Source organism: Poecilia latipinna, unplaced genomic scaffold (genome assembly GCF_001443285.1).
Source record: "Poecilia latipinna isolate Pla-1442-1.1 unplaced genomic scaffold, P_latipinna-1.0 Scaffold247, whole genome shotgun sequence".
Lineage (NCBI taxonomy): Eukaryota > Metazoa > Chordata > Actinopteri > Cyprinodontiformes > Poeciliidae > Poecilia > Poecilia latipinna.
The window spans coordinates 460,244-479,060 of NW_015112863.1; the positions used below are offsets into that span (position 1 = coordinate 460,244).

At 41.6% G+C, this 18,817-nt stretch overlaps 1 protein-coding gene across 6 annotated transcripts in view; it reads right to left on the reverse strand.

The window, feature by feature from the left end:
- Nucleotides 1-3,974: 3,974 nt before the first annotated feature.
- Nucleotides 3,975-18,817, reverse strand: part of mprip (myosin phosphatase Rho interacting protein) — a 77,229-nt gene continuing 62,386 nt past the window's right edge. For 5 of the 6 annotated variants that reach the window (XM_015032652.1, XM_015032650.1, XM_015032653.1 and 2 more), the window contains 11 exons: nucleotides 16,464-17,076; nucleotides 15,887-16,003; nucleotides 10,853-14,470; nucleotides 9,723-9,870; nucleotides 9,543-9,648; nucleotides 8,580-8,739; nucleotides 8,401-8,508; nucleotides 7,340-7,426; nucleotides 7,097-7,259; nucleotides 6,000-6,085; nucleotides 3,975-4,632 (listed from right to left, as the gene is read on the reverse strand). In XM_015032652.1, the coding sequence (XP_014888138.1) occupies nucleotides 4,561-4,632; nucleotides 6,000-6,085; nucleotides 7,097-7,259; nucleotides 7,340-7,426; nucleotides 8,401-8,508; nucleotides 8,580-8,739; nucleotides 9,543-9,648; nucleotides 9,723-9,870; nucleotides 10,853-14,470; nucleotides 15,887-16,003; nucleotides 16,464-17,076 (5,278 nt within the window). In that variant the 3' untranslated portion in view covers nucleotides 3,975-4,560. Of the gene's footprint in view, nucleotides 4,633-5,781; nucleotides 5,864-5,999; nucleotides 6,086-7,096; nucleotides 7,260-7,339; nucleotides 7,427-8,400; nucleotides 8,509-8,579; nucleotides 8,740-9,542; nucleotides 9,649-9,722; nucleotides 9,871-10,852; nucleotides 14,471-15,886; nucleotides 16,004-16,463; nucleotides 17,077-18,817 lie in introns of all 6 variants that reach the window. The other variant, XM_015032651.1, reaches the window with a different exon arrangement.

Here is an 18,817-nt window from a genome sequence, read left to right on the forward strand (position 1 = left end):
ATAAAAAAATATTCAGCAAATACCTGGAAAATATACATTGTTGTGCTCACATGTTAGTTTAGTCAGATATTTGAAAAAATTATATTTTGTGTATATTTTATTCAAATTTTGCTGCTTTATCAATAGGACCCGTTTTGTCCCTATTCTCAAGAATCACTGATTTACTAAAAGTATATATTTTAAACATATACCCTAAAAGTATAAATTTTTCAAAAAGTTACCGGAGGAAATTAAATTGGTTACCACCCACCTGTCTTCTTCTGTGTGGATCTGACCTTGGCTTCATTAAAGCTCAGTGCCAAAGCTGATGGCTCCCCCTGGTGGACAAAACCAGGAACTGCTGAGTTCAAACTGAAAAAAACGATACTTTAAGGCCGTGATCCCCAACCCTGGCCCTCAGGGACCGCCGTCCTGCATGTTTTTGATGAGTCCGGACTCCAGCACAGCTGAATCATTTGATTGCATTACCTCCTTTGCATTTGTGCAATTGTTACAGAAGAATGTTAATCACATATTCATTTAACCCAGGTGTGCAGCAGCAGGGAACATGCAGGGGAGCAGGGCTGGGGAGCAGGGCTGGGGAGCAGGGCTGGGGAGCAGGGCTGGGGACCAGGGTGTTAAGGATTCCGGTCACAAAACCGCCATGTGAAAAAGTCTGAGCACCGCCCTGATTATTTATTGTCTGGCATGTTTGTCACACTTCAGAGTTTCAGAACATCAAACCAGTAATATTTAAATTGGTTTGATGTTCTGAAACACTGAAGTGTGACAAACATGTAAAAAAATAAAATAAAAATAGGAACTCATGAAGGGTGCAAACACCTTTTCACACCACTGTATTTCAATTTCCTGTTTCTTTCACATAAAAATCATTCAAAAAACATAAAGCATGATCACCAGAACTGATGTCATTAGTAAATGCATTCCTAAACATGTTAATGTGCTGTCCTTAACAAATTTAATTAAATCAATAAATTTGAAAATATTAAATGTAGTTACTGTGTGATACAAATCACAAATGGGAATGTTTGTCAGCAGCACTATTTGTCAGCCTTGCTTTGTTAGCTGTAGTTACTTAAAAAAAAAAAGAAAAGTTACTTCGACATAAATGATTTTTATCGTCATTTTTATCGTTATCACAATACTACCATAAAATATCGCGATAAAACTTTAAATCCCTTATGAATCATTAATTAAGGTCCAACGTGTCAAGAGAAGCGCTTCGTCGTCCATATTTCTATTTATAAATGTCAAAGTTCCAAACTAAAGACTTAATTCACAACTTAAACTAAATATTTAGGTTTCAAATAAAATATATAGTTAGGAGGCTAAATATTTTGTTCCCAATTAAATGTTTGTCGGGAATTTTGATGACTAAATACTTAGGTATTTAGTCATCAAACTAAGTATTTAACTCCAAATTCAATATTTATTTTGTTACTAAATATTTATTGTCCAAGCTAAATATTTAGCTGATCTGCTAAATATTTAGTTTGGACAATAAATATTTAGTTTTAAAATTAAATGTTTAGCAAAAAATAGTTAAAATTGTAATTGTAGTTGGTTAGCTCGTTAGCTAGCTATGCAACTTGCTAACTAAAAATTTAGCTAGGAACCTAAACATTTAGTTGCAAACTAAATATAAACCTTCCTAACTAAATATTTAATTTGAAAGGTGAATATTTAGTTTGGAAATTAAATATTTTATTCGGAACTCCATGACAGACTAAATAAACATTTTTTTTCCTGTTTACACTATTACCTTAGAAACGGCGCCCCCAAAATCTGTATTTTCTGTCTACTTTATTGCTAGCGTCCCTTTGACCCCACAGATACCTGGATCTGAGTGGGAGCCGCATCAGGAGCCCAACACCGTCTAGTCTGTCTGACCTTGAGAATCCAAGAAACTTCGTCCAGTACAAAAACCGCCTCCATTTCTACGAAGCCCCGTTTATCCACCTAACCTCACTGGAGGTGAATTGACGAGAATAAAGTCAAAATATCTGGAGAATAAAGACGCATTATTACCAGAAGAAAGTTATAAAATTTTGAGAATAAAGACATTTAAACAAGAAGATAACAGGTTTCGCCCTGGACGCGCCGCCAGCACATCTTCACCAAAATCTGCCACTATAAACTGAACGACCAGCAGTGACTCAGCTTCGTCTTTTTCCAGTTGTCCCAGTCCCACCGTCCACCGGTCCTCCTGTCCCTCTGAACGTCTCCACCTCTTCCTGTGAAGCGGAGCGGCTGGCCCTCATCGTCTCCCGCTCAGCCGCGGTCCTCGGCCTCCTGCTCGCTCCGTCAGGTCAGTGTGGCGGCGGGACGCGTCGTCCTGGTCTATGGCTGGACTGACTCAGTGACGCTCTGCTAGCAGCTCTGCTGCGTTTCTGCCGCTGGAGGAAGACGAGGGTCCAGGAGGACGAAGCTGCCAACCAGGAGCTGCAGCAGGAACACTGACGGATGAAGCTACCGGCTCCTGGTGGACTTTAACCCTCTGAATCTGCTCCACTCCTGTCTCTTTAAGAACCCCCCTCGGATGGGCTTCCTTTCCTCTGATTGGTCGGTTTCACTTCAGATATTTGAATATTAAATTAACTTAACACTCCGACTCAGTCTGCACTGGATCACGAGTACAACAGCTCACAAGGAACATTGTAGATTAAAAAAAAATAACATTTTGATTAATTTCAGACACTGTCCAGAAAAACAGACATTTCTGAGCTCCAGAAGTGAAAAATTTGTGAGAAAAAAACTCAGAAATTTCAAAATTAATCTCAGAAATTTCCTAGTTTCTGTGGAATTTCTGAGAATAATTTCAAAATTGATCTCAGAAACGGCTGATTGATTAATGCACTTTTTTAAATTTCAGTGTGTAAAGATGATCCAAGTTTTGCATTAATAAATTATACACACAAAAACAGAAAAATGAAATCTTTACAATTTCACCTGTCTTTTTTTTTACACGGTTTAATTTTTAAATTAAACAGTTTAACACACAACTGATGTTCACAGTCAAACCAGACAATGTTTGTTTAAACACTTCATTTATTAGACATACATTCAAATAGAAATAAAAAATATTCATATATATTCCATGTAGAGCTATGGGGCAAGGTAAGAGTCTAAAACAAACATAGGTCTTCTGTATGGCATCCTCTTATGTACAACATGTGTTGTGAATACTATACAGTGTGTTTCCATAGCTGCACAGGTTTCTGGGTGTTTGTACTCTAGATGAGCGCGCCAGGAGGCCGAGCGCTTTCAGACGCTTTACAGTAAAACATCGACACAGCAGGATCAGCGGGAAGCAAAGCCGTCGTTTAAAAGTTTCACAATGAAGCGTAAAATCAGAAAATAAAATCATTCTGCTGCTTAAATTAAGCTGGATACTCATGCAAAGTCCTAAATGGTTTAGTTTTTAAAGAGCGTTTCGTCACACCGACTCAAATATGAAGCTTTAAGCGCTTAAAAAAATCTACACTGCAAAAACAGAAAATTTTACCAAGTAATTTTGGTCTATTTTCTACTGCAAATATCTTATTACACCTGAAATAAGATAAAAATAAAAGTAGCTTTTCAGCAAGATATAGAAGCGAGTTTTAAGTCAATAATTCATATTGATTTTAAAGAAGCTCCTATATGTTGAATGTAAGTTAGTTTGTATTATTTCAAGTGAACTAAGATGTTTGTGTTAGAACATAGACACAAATACTCAGTAAAATTGTGTTTTTGCAGTGTACAAACCCCTCATCGCAGATACACAACATTTTATGGAGTATTTTAGGTCTGACTTCTCACAAGTCGCTTTTCAAAAAGAAATAAAAGCTTGTTTAAAGTACATAATTTATTAATCTTGAGTCAAATAATCTGCCAATGAAAATGGAATTTTTTCAATATTAAGGAATTATTTACGTAAAATAATATTTTATTTCCTGCTGAAAAGTTACTTGTAATTTTCAAATATACTGCGATATTTGTTCTAGAACCGAAACCAAAAACACTCGGTGACATGTTGTGTTTTTACAGTGCATCATCACAAATAAACAAACTGCTTTTCACTGAATGCACTGCAAAAATCGATCTGTTGTCACTACACCAATTTTAGATGAAAAAAATAAAAACACAAAGCTTCCTCAAGTAGTCCAGTGGTAAGTGCAATCTGAGCGCTCCCCCGTCTCACACACACACACACACACACACACACACACACACACACACACACACACACACATGCACGCACACACACACACACACCAACCCCAGTAGTTACATACAGCCCAACTGGTGCAACACAATAAGACCAGTAGACAGAAACACTGTAAATACAGCAGATAATTCATACTGGTAGATATTATTCTTACTGTTTTGTTGTATTTTTTCTATAACTTTAATTATGGGTGTGATGTTTGTTTTCTTACTGGGTTTTATAATCTGGATCCAGTTAATCCAGTAAAAATACGAGAAGTGGGAGGAATGGAAGCTAAAATTTCCAGGTTTGAAAGTTTTTCGTTGGCACATCCGACCAGAAAAGGAGGAAACTTGAGATTTTACACATATTTAAATCTTTCTGGTGTTTTTAGCCTCGAAAAGCTTCATGCGTTCCTGCACAGTCAGTCCCTCTTTCAGGCTCTGTGAGAAAAAAAACAGACACATTTTATTTATTTTTGTGGACAGATTTAAATATTTCCAAATAAAATTCACTGATGAACAAACATAAACCACCTCTAACAGTAAACGTCCAATATTTACTGTTAGAACCAGAAACTTTGGTTAATTTTTTATTATTTACAGGAATTTTATGTGCTAGACAAGAACAAAGTGTGAATTTACTTCATCCATATAGAAAACAAAACAAATCAATAAATGTACCACGAAATAAATAAATGCTTAAATTATGTATTTAAATTACTATTTATTAAATATGCAATTAAATCATTAAAATACAAACAGCCGATGAAAAATAATAAATTAAATGTTTTGATTTTTGATAAATATTTCATGGTGACGCTGCAGGGTACATACTTATTTAATTTGTACAAGAATAAAGTCATAATATTTAGATAAAAAAGTTGTAACAGTTAACTTTATTCTAATTTTATAATTTTTTCTATCTCAATATTGAGCAAAAGGAAATACAAATGCATGCCACACTTTTCAGATTTTTTTCCTGAAAGCCATTTCCACAGAAAAATCAAGCATCAATTTCTTTACATTTCAGAATTACTAACTACTTTGTGTTTGTCTGCCACTTAGTAAGAATAATAAAAAAAACACAAACTAAAGTTTCTCTGGTTTAATGCGTTAGTAAAACAATGAAATGAATCGAGCAAAAATAAATACAAATATTAATCAGTTAACTGGAAGGAAAGTAAGAAACATTTTCTGAGTGTTGTAATTTATAAAGAGGCTTTGAGTTATGAGTAGAGGGAAGGAAATGAGTGTGAGGGAAGGAAATGAGGGTGACGGAAGGAAAGGAAATGAGTGAGGGAAGGAAATGAGAGTGACAGAAGGAAATGAGGGGAAGGAAAGGAAATGAGTGTGAGTGAAGGAAATGAGTGTGAGTAAAGGAAATGAGGGTGAGGGAAGGAAATGAGGGTGAGGGAAGGAAATGAGGGTGAGGGAAGGAAATGAGGGTGAGGGAAGGAGATGAGGGTGAGGGAAGGAAATAAGAAGAAGGAAGGAGATGAGTGTGAGGGAAGGAGATGAGTGTGAGGGAAGGAGATGAGTGTGAGGGAAGGAGATGAAGGTGAGGTCAGTTGGGGTCATGCTAATACCTACAGCACATCTTTAGGCAGCGGCTGCAGGGGGAGATGACCCCAGCAGGGGGTCAGCTGTCCCATGACACCTGCTCAGTGACAGACTGATGGACAAAACAGACAAACTTACAGCAGCGGCGCTAAAAACATCCAGACTTTAAGACCTACGAGGAAAAACACTGAAAAACATAGAAATGTCTAAACAGACAATATCAGCTTCTAAACAACAACATCACTGACCTTTGACCTTAGGCCTCGCAGCTGCTTGGGGGGTGTTGACTTTTCCTTTTTCATGAAATCTGGGTTACTTTTAGATTTCATGATGTCTAAAACACATTAAAACTGTAATTAGCCACAAATATCTCAGCTCATAACAATAAATTAGATATTTAATTATTTAGATTTTTATTAATAGTTACATTTTAATCATTTAACCTTTACTGATCAATTGCAATATTTATCAAATTAGAAATATAAACAAACTTTTGTAGCTTAAGAAAAACTATGGAAAGATTAAAACCCGTTAATGTTTACTAGTGGATTATCTGTTTCATATTATCTATTAAATATTAATATACTAACCATGATCAGATTTAAGGAATAAATTACAACATAATGAATGAGACAAAGTGGAAGAAGTAAATAAGTGCTAAATGTTTGAATTCATGAAACAGGAAGTGCTTTTATTCTGATATCTTCAGCCATTTTCAGCCTTGTAATCATAAAGTCACATTGTAATATTCTGAAAAAATGACCAATTGTATCTCATCAGAAACTTAAGTAGACATTTATAATTAAAAACAAATATGAGTAGCTTCTCTCTGTGTTGATAATATCCATTCCATTACATATTGAACTAAATTTTAACTATAAAATAAAACCAAAACAAACACACTAGCTTAGCGCTAACAGGAGAAATGGATCGTCGAGTTCAGCTGTAAACTAAAGAGAAATCCTACAACCGCTAAAATCTGACGGCACTCCATGTTTGTTTACATTTTGTGTCTTCTTCAGAGGTCTCCTTCGTTTCCTTTAGCGGTTCTTGGTACAGCGCCCCCACAGGTGAGAAGGGGAACAGGTTGCTCAATTGTTTTGACTTGTTTTACTCAGTGCAACGAACCACACCAGCTGAAAATGCTGCAGGTTTAGTCTCCAATTGAGCCAAAGCTACCGGACTCTCAGGTGGGAAAACGATCAAAGACTCGAGTCTCTGACCACGAGTCCAAGTTATACCTCAAGCTTATTATTTATATTTTTAATTAAAAGCGACTCGAGTATCCATCTCAGACCAACTAAAACAGCTTCAGTTCGTCTTACTGGGAGGTCAGGAAACAAACCGTATCCGGATGTAACGGCGTCGTCAACATTCCTCTCCCCCAAAGCTTCAGTGGCCATGAGCAGCTTCTCCTTCAGCTTGCTGATATCACAGTCGGCCTTCGCCTTCACGATGCTCAGCTCTGTGTAAATGTCCTTATATTTATCCGTGGCGTATTTCTTGTCCTGGCAGAGAAATCGGCTGTGGTTCAAACAAGGAGTTTATGAAGAAGTGAACTGCTGGAAAGCGTTTTGGTTTCACTCACCCTCAAAGCAGACTGCAGTTCGTCCTTCAGAGAGTGGATTTCCTGCTTCAGATACTGGATCTCCGACTCTTTTATCCGTAGCAGCACCTTTAAAGACGAAAAGTTCTTAAGCAAACTGAAATTACAAAAATAAACAGATCAAAAGTTAAATCAGCTAATCTACCGCAGCGATCACTTAATAATCGCAAAACGGACCGAGTGTCCTGTTCTTTGTATGGGAAATGTTTGATGTTGAATCCTGATGCTTTTAGCGGCGTTATTGTCAGTTGCTATGGCAACGAGTCTGGTGTAGCAAAGCCGACACAGAGAGAGAGAAAATAGAAGATTAATGACTGGCTTTGAGATTTCTGCGTCATTTTCCCTTTGCTGCGGTTCACTGCGAAAAATTATTAATGCCTTCATCTCCAGGTTTCATTTAGTGAACGGGATTGTTTTATGGCTGAGAGACTGGCGACCCGTCCAGGTGACCTGTCCAGGCGACTGGCGACCCGTCCAGGTGACCTGTCCAGGCGACCCGTCCAGGCGACTGGCGACCCGTCCAGGTGACCCGTCCAGGCGACTGGCGACCCGTCCAGGTGACCCGTCCAGGTGACCCGTCCAGGCGACCCGTCCAGGCGACTGGCGACCCGTCCAGGCGACTGGTGACCCGTCCAGGCGACTGGCGACCCGTCCAGGTGACCCGTCCAGGTGACCCGTCCAGGCGACTGGCGACCCGTCCAGGTGACCTGTCCAGGCGACTGGCGACCCGTCCAGGCGACCCGTCCAGGCGACTGGCGACCCGTCCAGGTGACCTGTCCAGGCGACCCGTCCAGGCGACCCGTCCAGGTGACCTGTCCAGGTGACCCGTCCAGGCGACCCGTCCAGGCGACCCCGCCTCTCGCCCGCATCGTTAGCTGGAGAGGCAGCAGCTCCTGACCCACTAGGGACCAGGGTATAAGAACATGGATGGATGGATTGTTTTATGGATGGCGAGGAAAAGAGTCGTCCTTTTCTCCTCCAGCGTTGTGTGCAGGTGCCAAGTTTCCAGGTGTAAACAGACGGATTTGCGCAGGTTTACCCACCTCCAGTTCGTAAACGTCTTTGCCGTGAGTCAGTGGAGAGAGAGCCGACTCCCCGCTGAAACATGAGCGCATGCGAGTGATTTCTGCAGTCAGCCTGTTGTTCAGCTCCTGCAGGACAGAAAACGGTGTTTTGGACCAGCAGACGGGGACGTGTGTCTGGGTTTGAGCGGGCTGCTGACCTGGTTGTGAGCGTTTAGCTCCTGGTTCTCTCTCTGGCACTGCCGCAGGGCCTGCCTCTCCGCCTCCAGCGCCTGAGCCAGGTGAGCGTTCTCCAGACATTTCTGGGAGTATTGCTCGGATAAAACCTCCAGTTCTCTCTGGATGGACTGGAGCTCTTCCCTGAACAACCAGGCAGGACAGTTTTAACCTCAAATTCCTCCACATGCTTCTCCAAATACATGTTTTACACATGAACAAGCATAACAGAACATTTCTGTGTGTAAACGACATTTATTTTAGTTTTTTAACTTAATATCCACATTTTCTTGGAAAATTTGTAAGCAATAATCATCAAAATTAACTAAAATAAATGCTTGAGGTATCTCAATCTGAGTTCAATTAATCTTAATTTAGTAATTTCTGTTACTCTTTACACTGAAAAAACACAAAAATCTACCAAGTATTTTTGTTTTAGTTTCTACTGCAAATATTTCAATACATTTGAAATAAGACAAAACTAACTTACAAGTAACTTTTCAGATTGTTTTAATAATAATTCCTTAAATTGATGAAAAAGTTCTGGTTCTACTCAGATTATTTCACTTATAAAAAGAAATTTTTTCCTTGTTATAAGTGAAATAATCTGCCAGTAGAACTAGAACTTGGTTGCTAGGTAACGGGCCAGACTTAGCTGGGGTTGCTAGGTAACGGCGCCAGACTTAGCTGGGGTTGCTAGGTAACGGGCCGGAGGAACTAGAACCTTTTCATCAATATTAGGGAATTATTAAAACATGCTTCTATATCTTGCTGAAAAGTTACTTGTAAGTCAGTTTTGTCTCATTTCAGGTGAACTAAGTTATTTGGACTTGAATCCAGACCTAAGTTACTTGGTAATATTTTGTCTTTTTGCAGTGTTTACATTAATTTACTACGATGCGGCTGTAAACCTGCAGCGCGGTGCTAACTCAGGTACTGGGACGTACTCGTACTGCAGGCGGAGCTCGTCGATGTCCGAGTTCAGACCGCTCAGCTGGGAGCGCTGGTTCTTCTCCAGCTCCTCCTTATGTGCGTTTTTCATCGCTTCAATAGCTACATCGAAGAAACGTGTTTAACATCCGTCCAGCTTAACACAAAATGAGCGTGTCCATAAGCTGACTTCTTACCAGCAATAGTAGCAGCGGTTTCTTCAGCCAGCAGTCGCTCTCGCTCCTCCATGAGTTTGGAAATCTCCCTCTGGTGCTGCCGCTGCAGGTCTTCCACCACCTTCTGGTGGGTTTCTTCCATTGCAGCAAAGCCTCGCTCGCACGTCGCCTAGGGAAAGAAAAGGCCCAGCATTTTACGCTTCAGCCTGATATTTGTCGATGTGTTTCATCACCTGAGATGCGATTTATTTGTGGCTACGCATTAAGTGCGACGTCTAGGTTGCATGCAGAAATCGGTGGCAGAAGGAAAGAAGATGATCTAAAGCTCAGCTACGTTAGTAGAGCAAGTTAAAGCAGTGAAGCTGTTGCCCAGAAGAGTTGAATTTTTACACAAAGACTACTTTATGCCATATATGGATGTGGGAAATGGTATGACTTTTAATTAAAAGTAAAAATGACAAAAGTTTTTGTTTGATCCATCCAGTCAATCATAGATTTCTCCTGGTTTTCTGTTAAAATCTTCTTTATTTGGCTGCTTATTCAAAAACAAAACCTTTATAGTCTAATATCAACAAAATATTAACTTCTCCTTATGTTGGGAACCAATCCACCTTTCAGTCCAATTCATTTTATTTATTTAGCACCAATTCACAGACAGACAGGTCCAGTTCACATCCAATTTCCATTCAAATAAACCCAAAAAAATCAAAAGTCTAATTCAAATTATAACATAAAACAGTCAATTAAGTTGATAATGTAATGGCTGTAGGAAACAATTAACAGGATTTTATGTCCAAGATATTCTCCAGTTAGAAAATATGTTTATCTTCTAAAGAAAGGAAAATAATAGAAACTATTATTTATCATAACTGCATGGTTTCAAGTGTATTTTAAGCATCTTTTTTTGCTATTTTCATCTGAACTTCTGACCTGGGAGAAATCATGTTTAGTGTTGGACCGTCTGAATGGAGCAGCCAGGATGGACTGAACCAGGAAGTCTGACTTCACGCTGCATTGAATCTGACGGAGCCTTTTAAAATAAAACATCACACCATTTCCCAGTAACAGTAAAATAAATGTCACTATAGCTCGCTAACCGTCTACTTCTCTCTGCTTTAAATATTTAATTTATGTAATGAAAGAAGAAAAACCTTAAGACTCTCAAAGTCTCTCTGGTATTTCTCTCTCAGGCTGGCCACATCCCCCTCCAGGTGCTTGTTCTCCAGCTCGTCCTTCATGCTATTCATCTGCGTCTCCAGCTCCTGGATTCGGTCCTTCAGAACCATCATGGAGTCCAGCTCCGACACGTTTAGCACATCCGCCCTCTTCCCCTCGTCTTCCTCTTCCATTCGAGACTCCACCTCTTCGCAGGGAGGCGAGTTCAGGACCTCAGGGCGTTTGTCGGCACTCTGAAAGCCTTCGACATACTGGGAATGTAACTTATCCAGCTCCTCTCTGTGAAGATGCTGCAGCTCGATGATCCGGTCTCTGAACTGCTCCTCCAGCTTCCTAACGTGACGGTTGTGACGCTCCTCCATGCTGTCGATGTCCGCCAGTAGAACCTCGAGCTTTCTCTGGCTGTCGGCGGCCGTCTCTATGAGCACCAGCTCCGTGGAGGCGCGGCAATGCTCCGCTTGACTGAGCTCGCTTTGGCACTTCTCCTTCAGCTCTTCGGTCTCCTTCCGGAAACGATCCTCCAGCAGAGACACTCGCTCCTGCTGAAGGGTGAGCTGGTTCACGCGTTCGCTCAGCTCACTCTTCAGGGCTTCGTTCTCTCTCTGGAGAGCAATCATAGTTTGGGAAAAGTTCTCTTGCTCCTGTCGCAAAGACGCCTCGTATTTTTCTTGGATTTCTACGACCTTGAATGAATGCTGCTGCACCAGAGCTTCCATATCCTGACTGGTCTGCCGACACATGTCCAGCTCCTGCTCATGCGTGGCCCGCAGCCTGCATGCCACGTACGCCACCTGGGCCTGAATGAGGGCTTCTCGCATGCAAAGAGAGGCACTTGTGACATTATGGGATGTTTGGTGTCCTAGAACCGCCTGGATCATTTTGGACAGTGCAGGATGGCTTCCACTGCTTTCTATCTCCTCTGCGTACCTTTGCAGGATACCTGCTTGTCTTTGGAGCTCGTTAGCCAGGTATTCATGAGTGTTTTGAAAGGATTCAATAGCCTGACCGCCGTACGGCAGCACACTTGCCAAGTGTCTATCAACGACTTCCTCAGCCAAACCTCTAGCTTCTTCTACTTCAATCTGCTCCATGTAGGGAGCGAGTTCAGGGGGGCGAATGTCAGCCAACTTCTGTTTGCTAATACCGAGGTCCTTTTTCACATCCTTGATCACAGATTTTAAATCAGGTGTTTTTGAAGCATCAATAATTGCTTTAAGAGCCGTTTCCCTTTGATTGAGCCTGAAGTGGGCATCAGCCAACTCCCTTTTGAGTAGTTTGAATTTCTCCTCATAGCAAAGTTTAAGGTTTTCCATGGAGTAAGTGATTTCTGCTTTGAGGAAGGTGTTGACTGTGACGGTTTCAGCTTCGATCTCTTCGATTCCAGCAGCCTCAGATTTCTCAAGGTTCTTCCAGAATGTACTTTCCAACATCAGCTTCCTGGTCAAGACATCCGCGTAAACTATCGCCAAGCAATCCTGTTCACTTGTTTTGACATGCTCCAAGTCTTGCCATATCTCAACAAGAGCTTGCAACAGGTCGGACTTCGAGGTTTGTATCAGCAAAGCCATTTTGTTCAAAACGGCGGCTTCAAAGGACAATGTTTTGGCAAAGAGGAGCAGGGACTCCTTGTCTACGGCCTCTGGGGTTTGAGCAACCGGTGACTGCTCGTCCAACGTCTTCTGACCTTGTCGGATGTGCAGAGAGGCACTAAATAAATCACTCTCTACTTCTGAAAGCGACTGCAGCTGTAAATCAGTGGTACCATGGCAGCCACTGAGCATCGCCCTAACTTTCTCGCGCCCGTTTTCAACATACATCAAGGCGTTGCAATAATGCTCGAGAGCAGAACTACTCCTGGTCTCACTTTCAACACTCCTAATCTCCTCTGGGGAGCAAGGCACGCTTTCCGACACCTTTGGATCGGTATTGGAGACGTTTCCGGGTTCTGCGGCCCGTTGAACGTCAAGATTCTGTGTGAGATTTCGCAGCTTATCCTCGGTGGTGAGCAGCTTTGTTTCTAGTGCATGTATGATAGCAATGAACTTCTCTGGGTCACTAGTGTGCGAGAGCGCAATGTCAGAGATGTTTTCGTCAGCTGAACTTCTTTGACCGGTCTCTACAACTTCAGGATCAACATATTTTTGGCACTGAATACTTGAAAATCGGATCCTTGGTCTCTTTGCTTCAGATTCTTTATCGTCAGAGGATGGCTCCTTCTCGGAAGAGTCACCTATGGACAGGTCTGTGCTTGATGTTTTAACTGCTCCAGTTTTGTCCTGGTCTGAGCATTGCTTCCTTTCCAAGCAGAGGTCTGCGTAGCCCAGCTGCAGGGCAGTCAGGTGCTGCTCCAACTCTGCAATGCGGTCCTCTGCAACAACCAGTTTGGCTTGCAGATCTTCTTCAGCATCGCAAGGCTCAGTCTTACTGATGAGACTTTGACTCATTTGACAAAGAAGAACCTCTTTAGCTTGTAGCTTCTGTTCAGTTTCCTCCAAGCTGCTGCCAAGCGCCGTCATTTTGACCAGAGCCTCTTTAAGGTCCGCCTCTTTACGCTCCATCAGCCTTTCATACATCTCTTTAGTCTGCTTGATCTCCTCTTCTTTTTCTCTGAGAAACTGGCTCATCTTCTGAAACTCCTGCGTGGCCCGCTCATATGAATGCTCCAGGGTGTAGTAATCTGCTTCCTCGGTTTCCAGACGACTGCGTAGCTTGTTCACTTCGCGGTCCGCCTCTGTGATCTGGTTGAGAAGCTCCTGGCAGCGGCAGGTCAGCTGGCCTTTCTCCTCCTCCAACCTTCGCACACTTTCCCTCAGCGTCTCCATCCTGTCCGTCTTCAGAACTAGCTGCTCCTGCAGCTTCAACATTTCCTCCTTGTGCTCCTTCCCACCTGACGCCCGTCTCCCTCTAAGCAAAGCCTCAACCTGTTGCTCAGCCTCCAACAACCTGTCTTCTACTTCCTTCTGTGCAGATTCGGCCTCCGCCAATCTTCTGCACAGGTTCTGTCTCTCTCTCTCATGTTTCTCTTGCATGATCTGCTGCTCGTTCCTCAACCGTTCCTCCTTTAGTGCCTGGCCCTCTTCGGTAGCGGCTAGCCGAGCCGCTACTTCCTGCAGCCTCTCTTGCAACCTCTGTATCTCTTTCACGTGATCTCGTTGCAGGGCCTGCTGGCGCTCCAGGTGCCTGAGGGCCTGGTTCCTCTCCAACAGGCTTGCCTCAACTTCCCGGAGTCTGTCTTCGCTGTCCTTCAGCTGGGCTCGCAAGGTTGCCTCGTTGCGGCCGTATTCCTCCTCTTGTTCCTTTGAACGCTCCTGTTCCAGTTTGAGCTCGTTGCGCATTCGAGCCACAGCTTGTTCGCTAGCTATGATTTCTGCCATTGCAGATGCAAGTTTGGTTTGCAGAGCCTGAATGTCGTTCTCATGGCGGTCTACGGCATCCTGAGCTTCGGTGTAGCTGCGTCTTAACGTCCGGATCTGCTGCTGAGCGAGATCCTGCTTGCGCTTTTGGGACTCCAGCTCGCCCTGCAAGTCTTGGTTGAGCTTGTGTAATTGTTGCCATGGCACTTTGCGTGGCGATGAGGAAGGCGGCGTTGCACTCTTGAAAAGATCATGAGACATTTTCATTAATGACATCGCCCTACCTCACCCACCATTTACAGAGAACCACATCTCAGGGTTTAGCAGAGAAATAAGTTTTCTCCTTTCTTGCGAATATTTCTGTTTATTTGAAGTTTTTTTTTTTAGCAAGCTTCCACTGTGCTTTTTCAGGGTTCACTTGAAAAAAGAGAAAAACCTAAAAGAACTACATCCTTTCAGACTTAATGCTAACATAGAGTTTCTGAAAAAAACATGTTGCAGGAATAAAAGAGTGAAAAACATTAAGAAACATGCAGAAACCAAGCTGGCACACATGCAGACAGAAGGAAAAAGCACAGCGCGAAGCGTACGGATCAGGTCTCTTACCTTAAACTCAACAGATCAAATCAGTTATTTTCCCAGGAGATGTGAAACTCGATTAGGACAAGTTAGTGAAAACTCATGCTTCAAAAAACACCACAACCATGCATTTCAGTTCGAGAGACGAAGCAACAACTCCCGTTAGTAGACTGGTTTTAAAAAATATACACGTCTTTCACACAAAAATCTGTAACAAAAACGGTTTTTATTTTACTTTATGAGGTACAAAAAGCCTCACCAGGGCTTCAACAACCGAAAGGTTTGTTAAAGTTACATGTGGCCGGTTCACTGGGTTCGTATAACCTTCAGTAAAATCACTCACAACAGGAACCGAGTGAACGAGGAGGGTGGGTGTTACGTAAAAGCAACGTTTTTGAGCCAATTTCAAGGCATCTGATACGCCTGACATGCACAGACTTTTTATAACAACTGAATATAACAGTTACTTGATTTTTTAAAGGTTTTATTGGCTCTAGTGGCCTTTATTTGATCGTTAATTGACAGGAAAGTTGGTAATGAGAGAAGGGGAAAGACATGGGGCAAAGGTCGCCAGGCCGGGAATCGAACCTGCGATGGCTGTGCCGAGGACTAAGGCCTCCATACATGGGTTGTGCTTAACCCCTGCACCACCACAGCACACCCCCAGTTCCTTGATTTTGCTGTAAAATGTCAGTTTGTGCCTGAGAAATAAGAAGACTGCGACTTTAAATAGATTAATTTTGTGTTTCAGGTGAGAGAATCACAGAAGGACCGAGTACACATCCCTGAGGTACTCCTGCGCTCACTCTGAAGGAGCCAACGTTTTGAAGAAATTTCTGATATATAAGGCATTTTCATAACAACTGAAGGAGACTTGATTGTGTTATAAAATGGGACCATGTGCCTGGAAAATACATAACAAGTCCCTTTAATAAAACCTTTTTCCAAATAAATACAATTCTGAAAGAAAATGTCTCCAATTAGTCCCAGAAATGAACGAAGACTGGACAAGTCCTGATGTTTTAAACCTGTAAATGTTTCTGACTGATAGCTGGTGAACAGCTGCGTGTGACGTACCTGCAGGACGTATCCCTCCCTGGCGCTCTGCTCCCGGCCCAGAGCGTCCTCCAGCTGCTCCTTCAGCAGGCTGTTCTGCTGCTGCAGCCGGTCCAGCTCCTGCTGCTTCTGTCCCAACTGGAAGACAACATTTATTCCTGCTTAACCAGCAGAACCAGCAGTTTCCACCGTAGTTTCTAATGGTTCCTAATTAACATTTTCAAGCAAAATGCCCAGATTTTAGAGTTAATAAGTTAAATAATGAACAGGTAAAATGTTCACATTAATGTGTCAGGAAACGGTGGAAACTACGGCGCAGTATCAGAGCTGTAGAAAAAGTATCTTAGAATAAAGTCACAATAACATGAGAACAAAGTGATGTCACAAGAAAAATGTTATTAAAGAATAAAGTCATAAAATAAGAATACAACTTATAAAGACTTTATTCTTGTGATTTCATGAGAATAAAATCATAATATTACAAAATTAAATCACAATATGAGAATAAAGTGATAATATTAATAGAATAAAGTTGTACAATAACAAGTCATAATGTTATGTCTTTGTTCTCATATTTTTGTCATATTTAAAGTCTCACCTCCTTGTCCAGCAGCGCCGCTAGCTCGTTAGCCGGCAGTCGCTCGGCGGTTCCTGCAGTCGTGGAAATCGGGACCTGCTTCTCCTCTCTCAGCGGCGTCGTCTCCACCTGATGCCACCGCTGTTCGATTTCCTGTCTGACGTCTGGAGCGACGCCGTCCGTCGCGTCAGCGCCCCTCGGCCTGACCGCCCTGTGGTCGACGTCCATTTTGCCCGGCTCCTCTGGGGACGGCTCGTCTTTCGCGTCTGCGGCGGGCGGAGCCGATACGGACGAGGTTTGCAGGGAGGAGGAAGACGCGGGCGAGGAGGCCAGCGAGGAGGCGGAGGAGGAGGGCGAGCAGGAGGAGGTGGTGGAGAACGCCGAGCTGAGGTCGACCGTGTCCGCTCGCTCTTTCGCCGGCTTCTCCTTCCTCTCCACTTTGAATTCGGTCCAGTCAAAGGTTTTGGAGCGGCCCTCTCGCCGGCGCTCGCGGACTCCTTTCCTACGCGGCTCAGACGGAGGAGTGGTGGCGTTGCTGCCCGGCGACTGCTTGGAGTCGTCCAACTTGGGGTCAGAGGTCACCTGAGAGGGCTCCAACATCACATGGCTCTTTATGTTTTCATCAGGGATGGATCTGGATCAACAAACAGTGAAGACAGATTTAATGGAGGAGAGTTTTAAACCTGCACCAGTTCAAACAGTCAAAATAAAATAAACACGACAGCGAATTAGAGGCTTATAGAGACAGGAGTAAATTTATGGGCTTTCCAGACAAAACAAGAAAATGGAAGACAAATTTAAAATTTGCTGTAAAAAACTCAGAAACTTTGATCTCAGAAATTTGAGGAAAAAGAAAAACTTTGCGAGATTAAACTCAAATTTTTTGGAAAAAACTTTTTTCTGCGCTTGTCTAAATTGTTTCATTTCTGAATCTCAGAAATTTTTGATTTTTTCTCAAATGTTTCTAAGATTGTCAAAAGTTTAGAGTTTTATTTAACATATTTCTGACTTTTTAAACACAGAAATTTCTTATTTTTTTCTACAAACTTTATTAGATTAATGTCAAAATTTCTGAGTGTATTTAGATTTATCGTAGATTTAACGTCTGAGATTAATCTAAAAATGTCTGAGCTTTTTGTTGGAAATTTACTCCTTTTTCACCTGCAGTGGCTCCAACTGCCGTCGTAAATCACAGCCTCTTCCAGCTGTGAGTTCACAGAGTTTCTGCAGATCCAACTGAGATTTAAGATTTTTAAAACTTTTCCATAATCAGTTATGATTCCAGTCACCTGAACCAGAATGAGCAGCAAATATAATCCTTTATTTAAACCTTGAACTGATTTTATTGTTTCCTTTGTTGACATTGTTTAAACCAAACGTGTTAAAAGTATTAAAAAATGCAGAAATTATCTGAGAAACAGAATTTTTGGGTTTTAACCCTTTGTCAGCCACAAACATAAAAATTAACAGACATAATGAAAATAAATCTATTTGTAGAGGATATTTAAGTTTAAATTATCTGAAATGAATCAACTTTTCAATAATATTACAATTTGTATATATATAACCATATTGTTTTACTACTTTATGTGCAATTACAGAAGAAAATTGGCTAAATTAAAATAAAAATATTCACATGATAAGAATTTCTGCTTTGTTTACATCACCAGTAGCACAATGGCTGCTGATATCGATGCAGTCGCCACATGCTTGATCTGCTGTACAGACTCTGGTAGAAACAAAATGTTATGTTTAGATTGTGTGACCTGCAGAAACCCTGAATCACCACCGTAAACAGAGCCTAGTCAAAGTATCAGAAACATTTATAAGGCAGACGAAGCGACGAAAGCAGCGCCGATAATCTGAGGAAAATGTCAACGTAAACATCTAGAAGAGGAATGAGAGGAATCTGGTGGCGGGAAGAAGATAACAGATGTGTTGAAGTGAAACGAGACAGAATCCAGATCAGCACTTAAATGGGTCATTAAATGTGAGGTCAAAGGTCAAATGGGCCGGGGTTAACAGCGGAGCAACAGGGTGTGAGTTTTCTATAAGAGACGACCTGGAGACAAACATAGAAACTAAGAGATTTATTATTATTATTACAAGAATAAAATCATAATATAATGAGAATTAATATGTAAAGTTACCAGAATACAACTTCATTATGGTAATACTATGTGGTAATATGATGTGGTAATATGATGTGGTAATATGAAGTGGTAATATGATGTGGTAATATGAAGTGGTAATATGAAGTGGTAATACTATGTGGTGATATGATGTGGTAATATGATGTGGTAATATGATGTGGTAATATGATGTGGTAATATTATGTGGTAATATGATGTGGTAATATTATGTGGTAATATGAT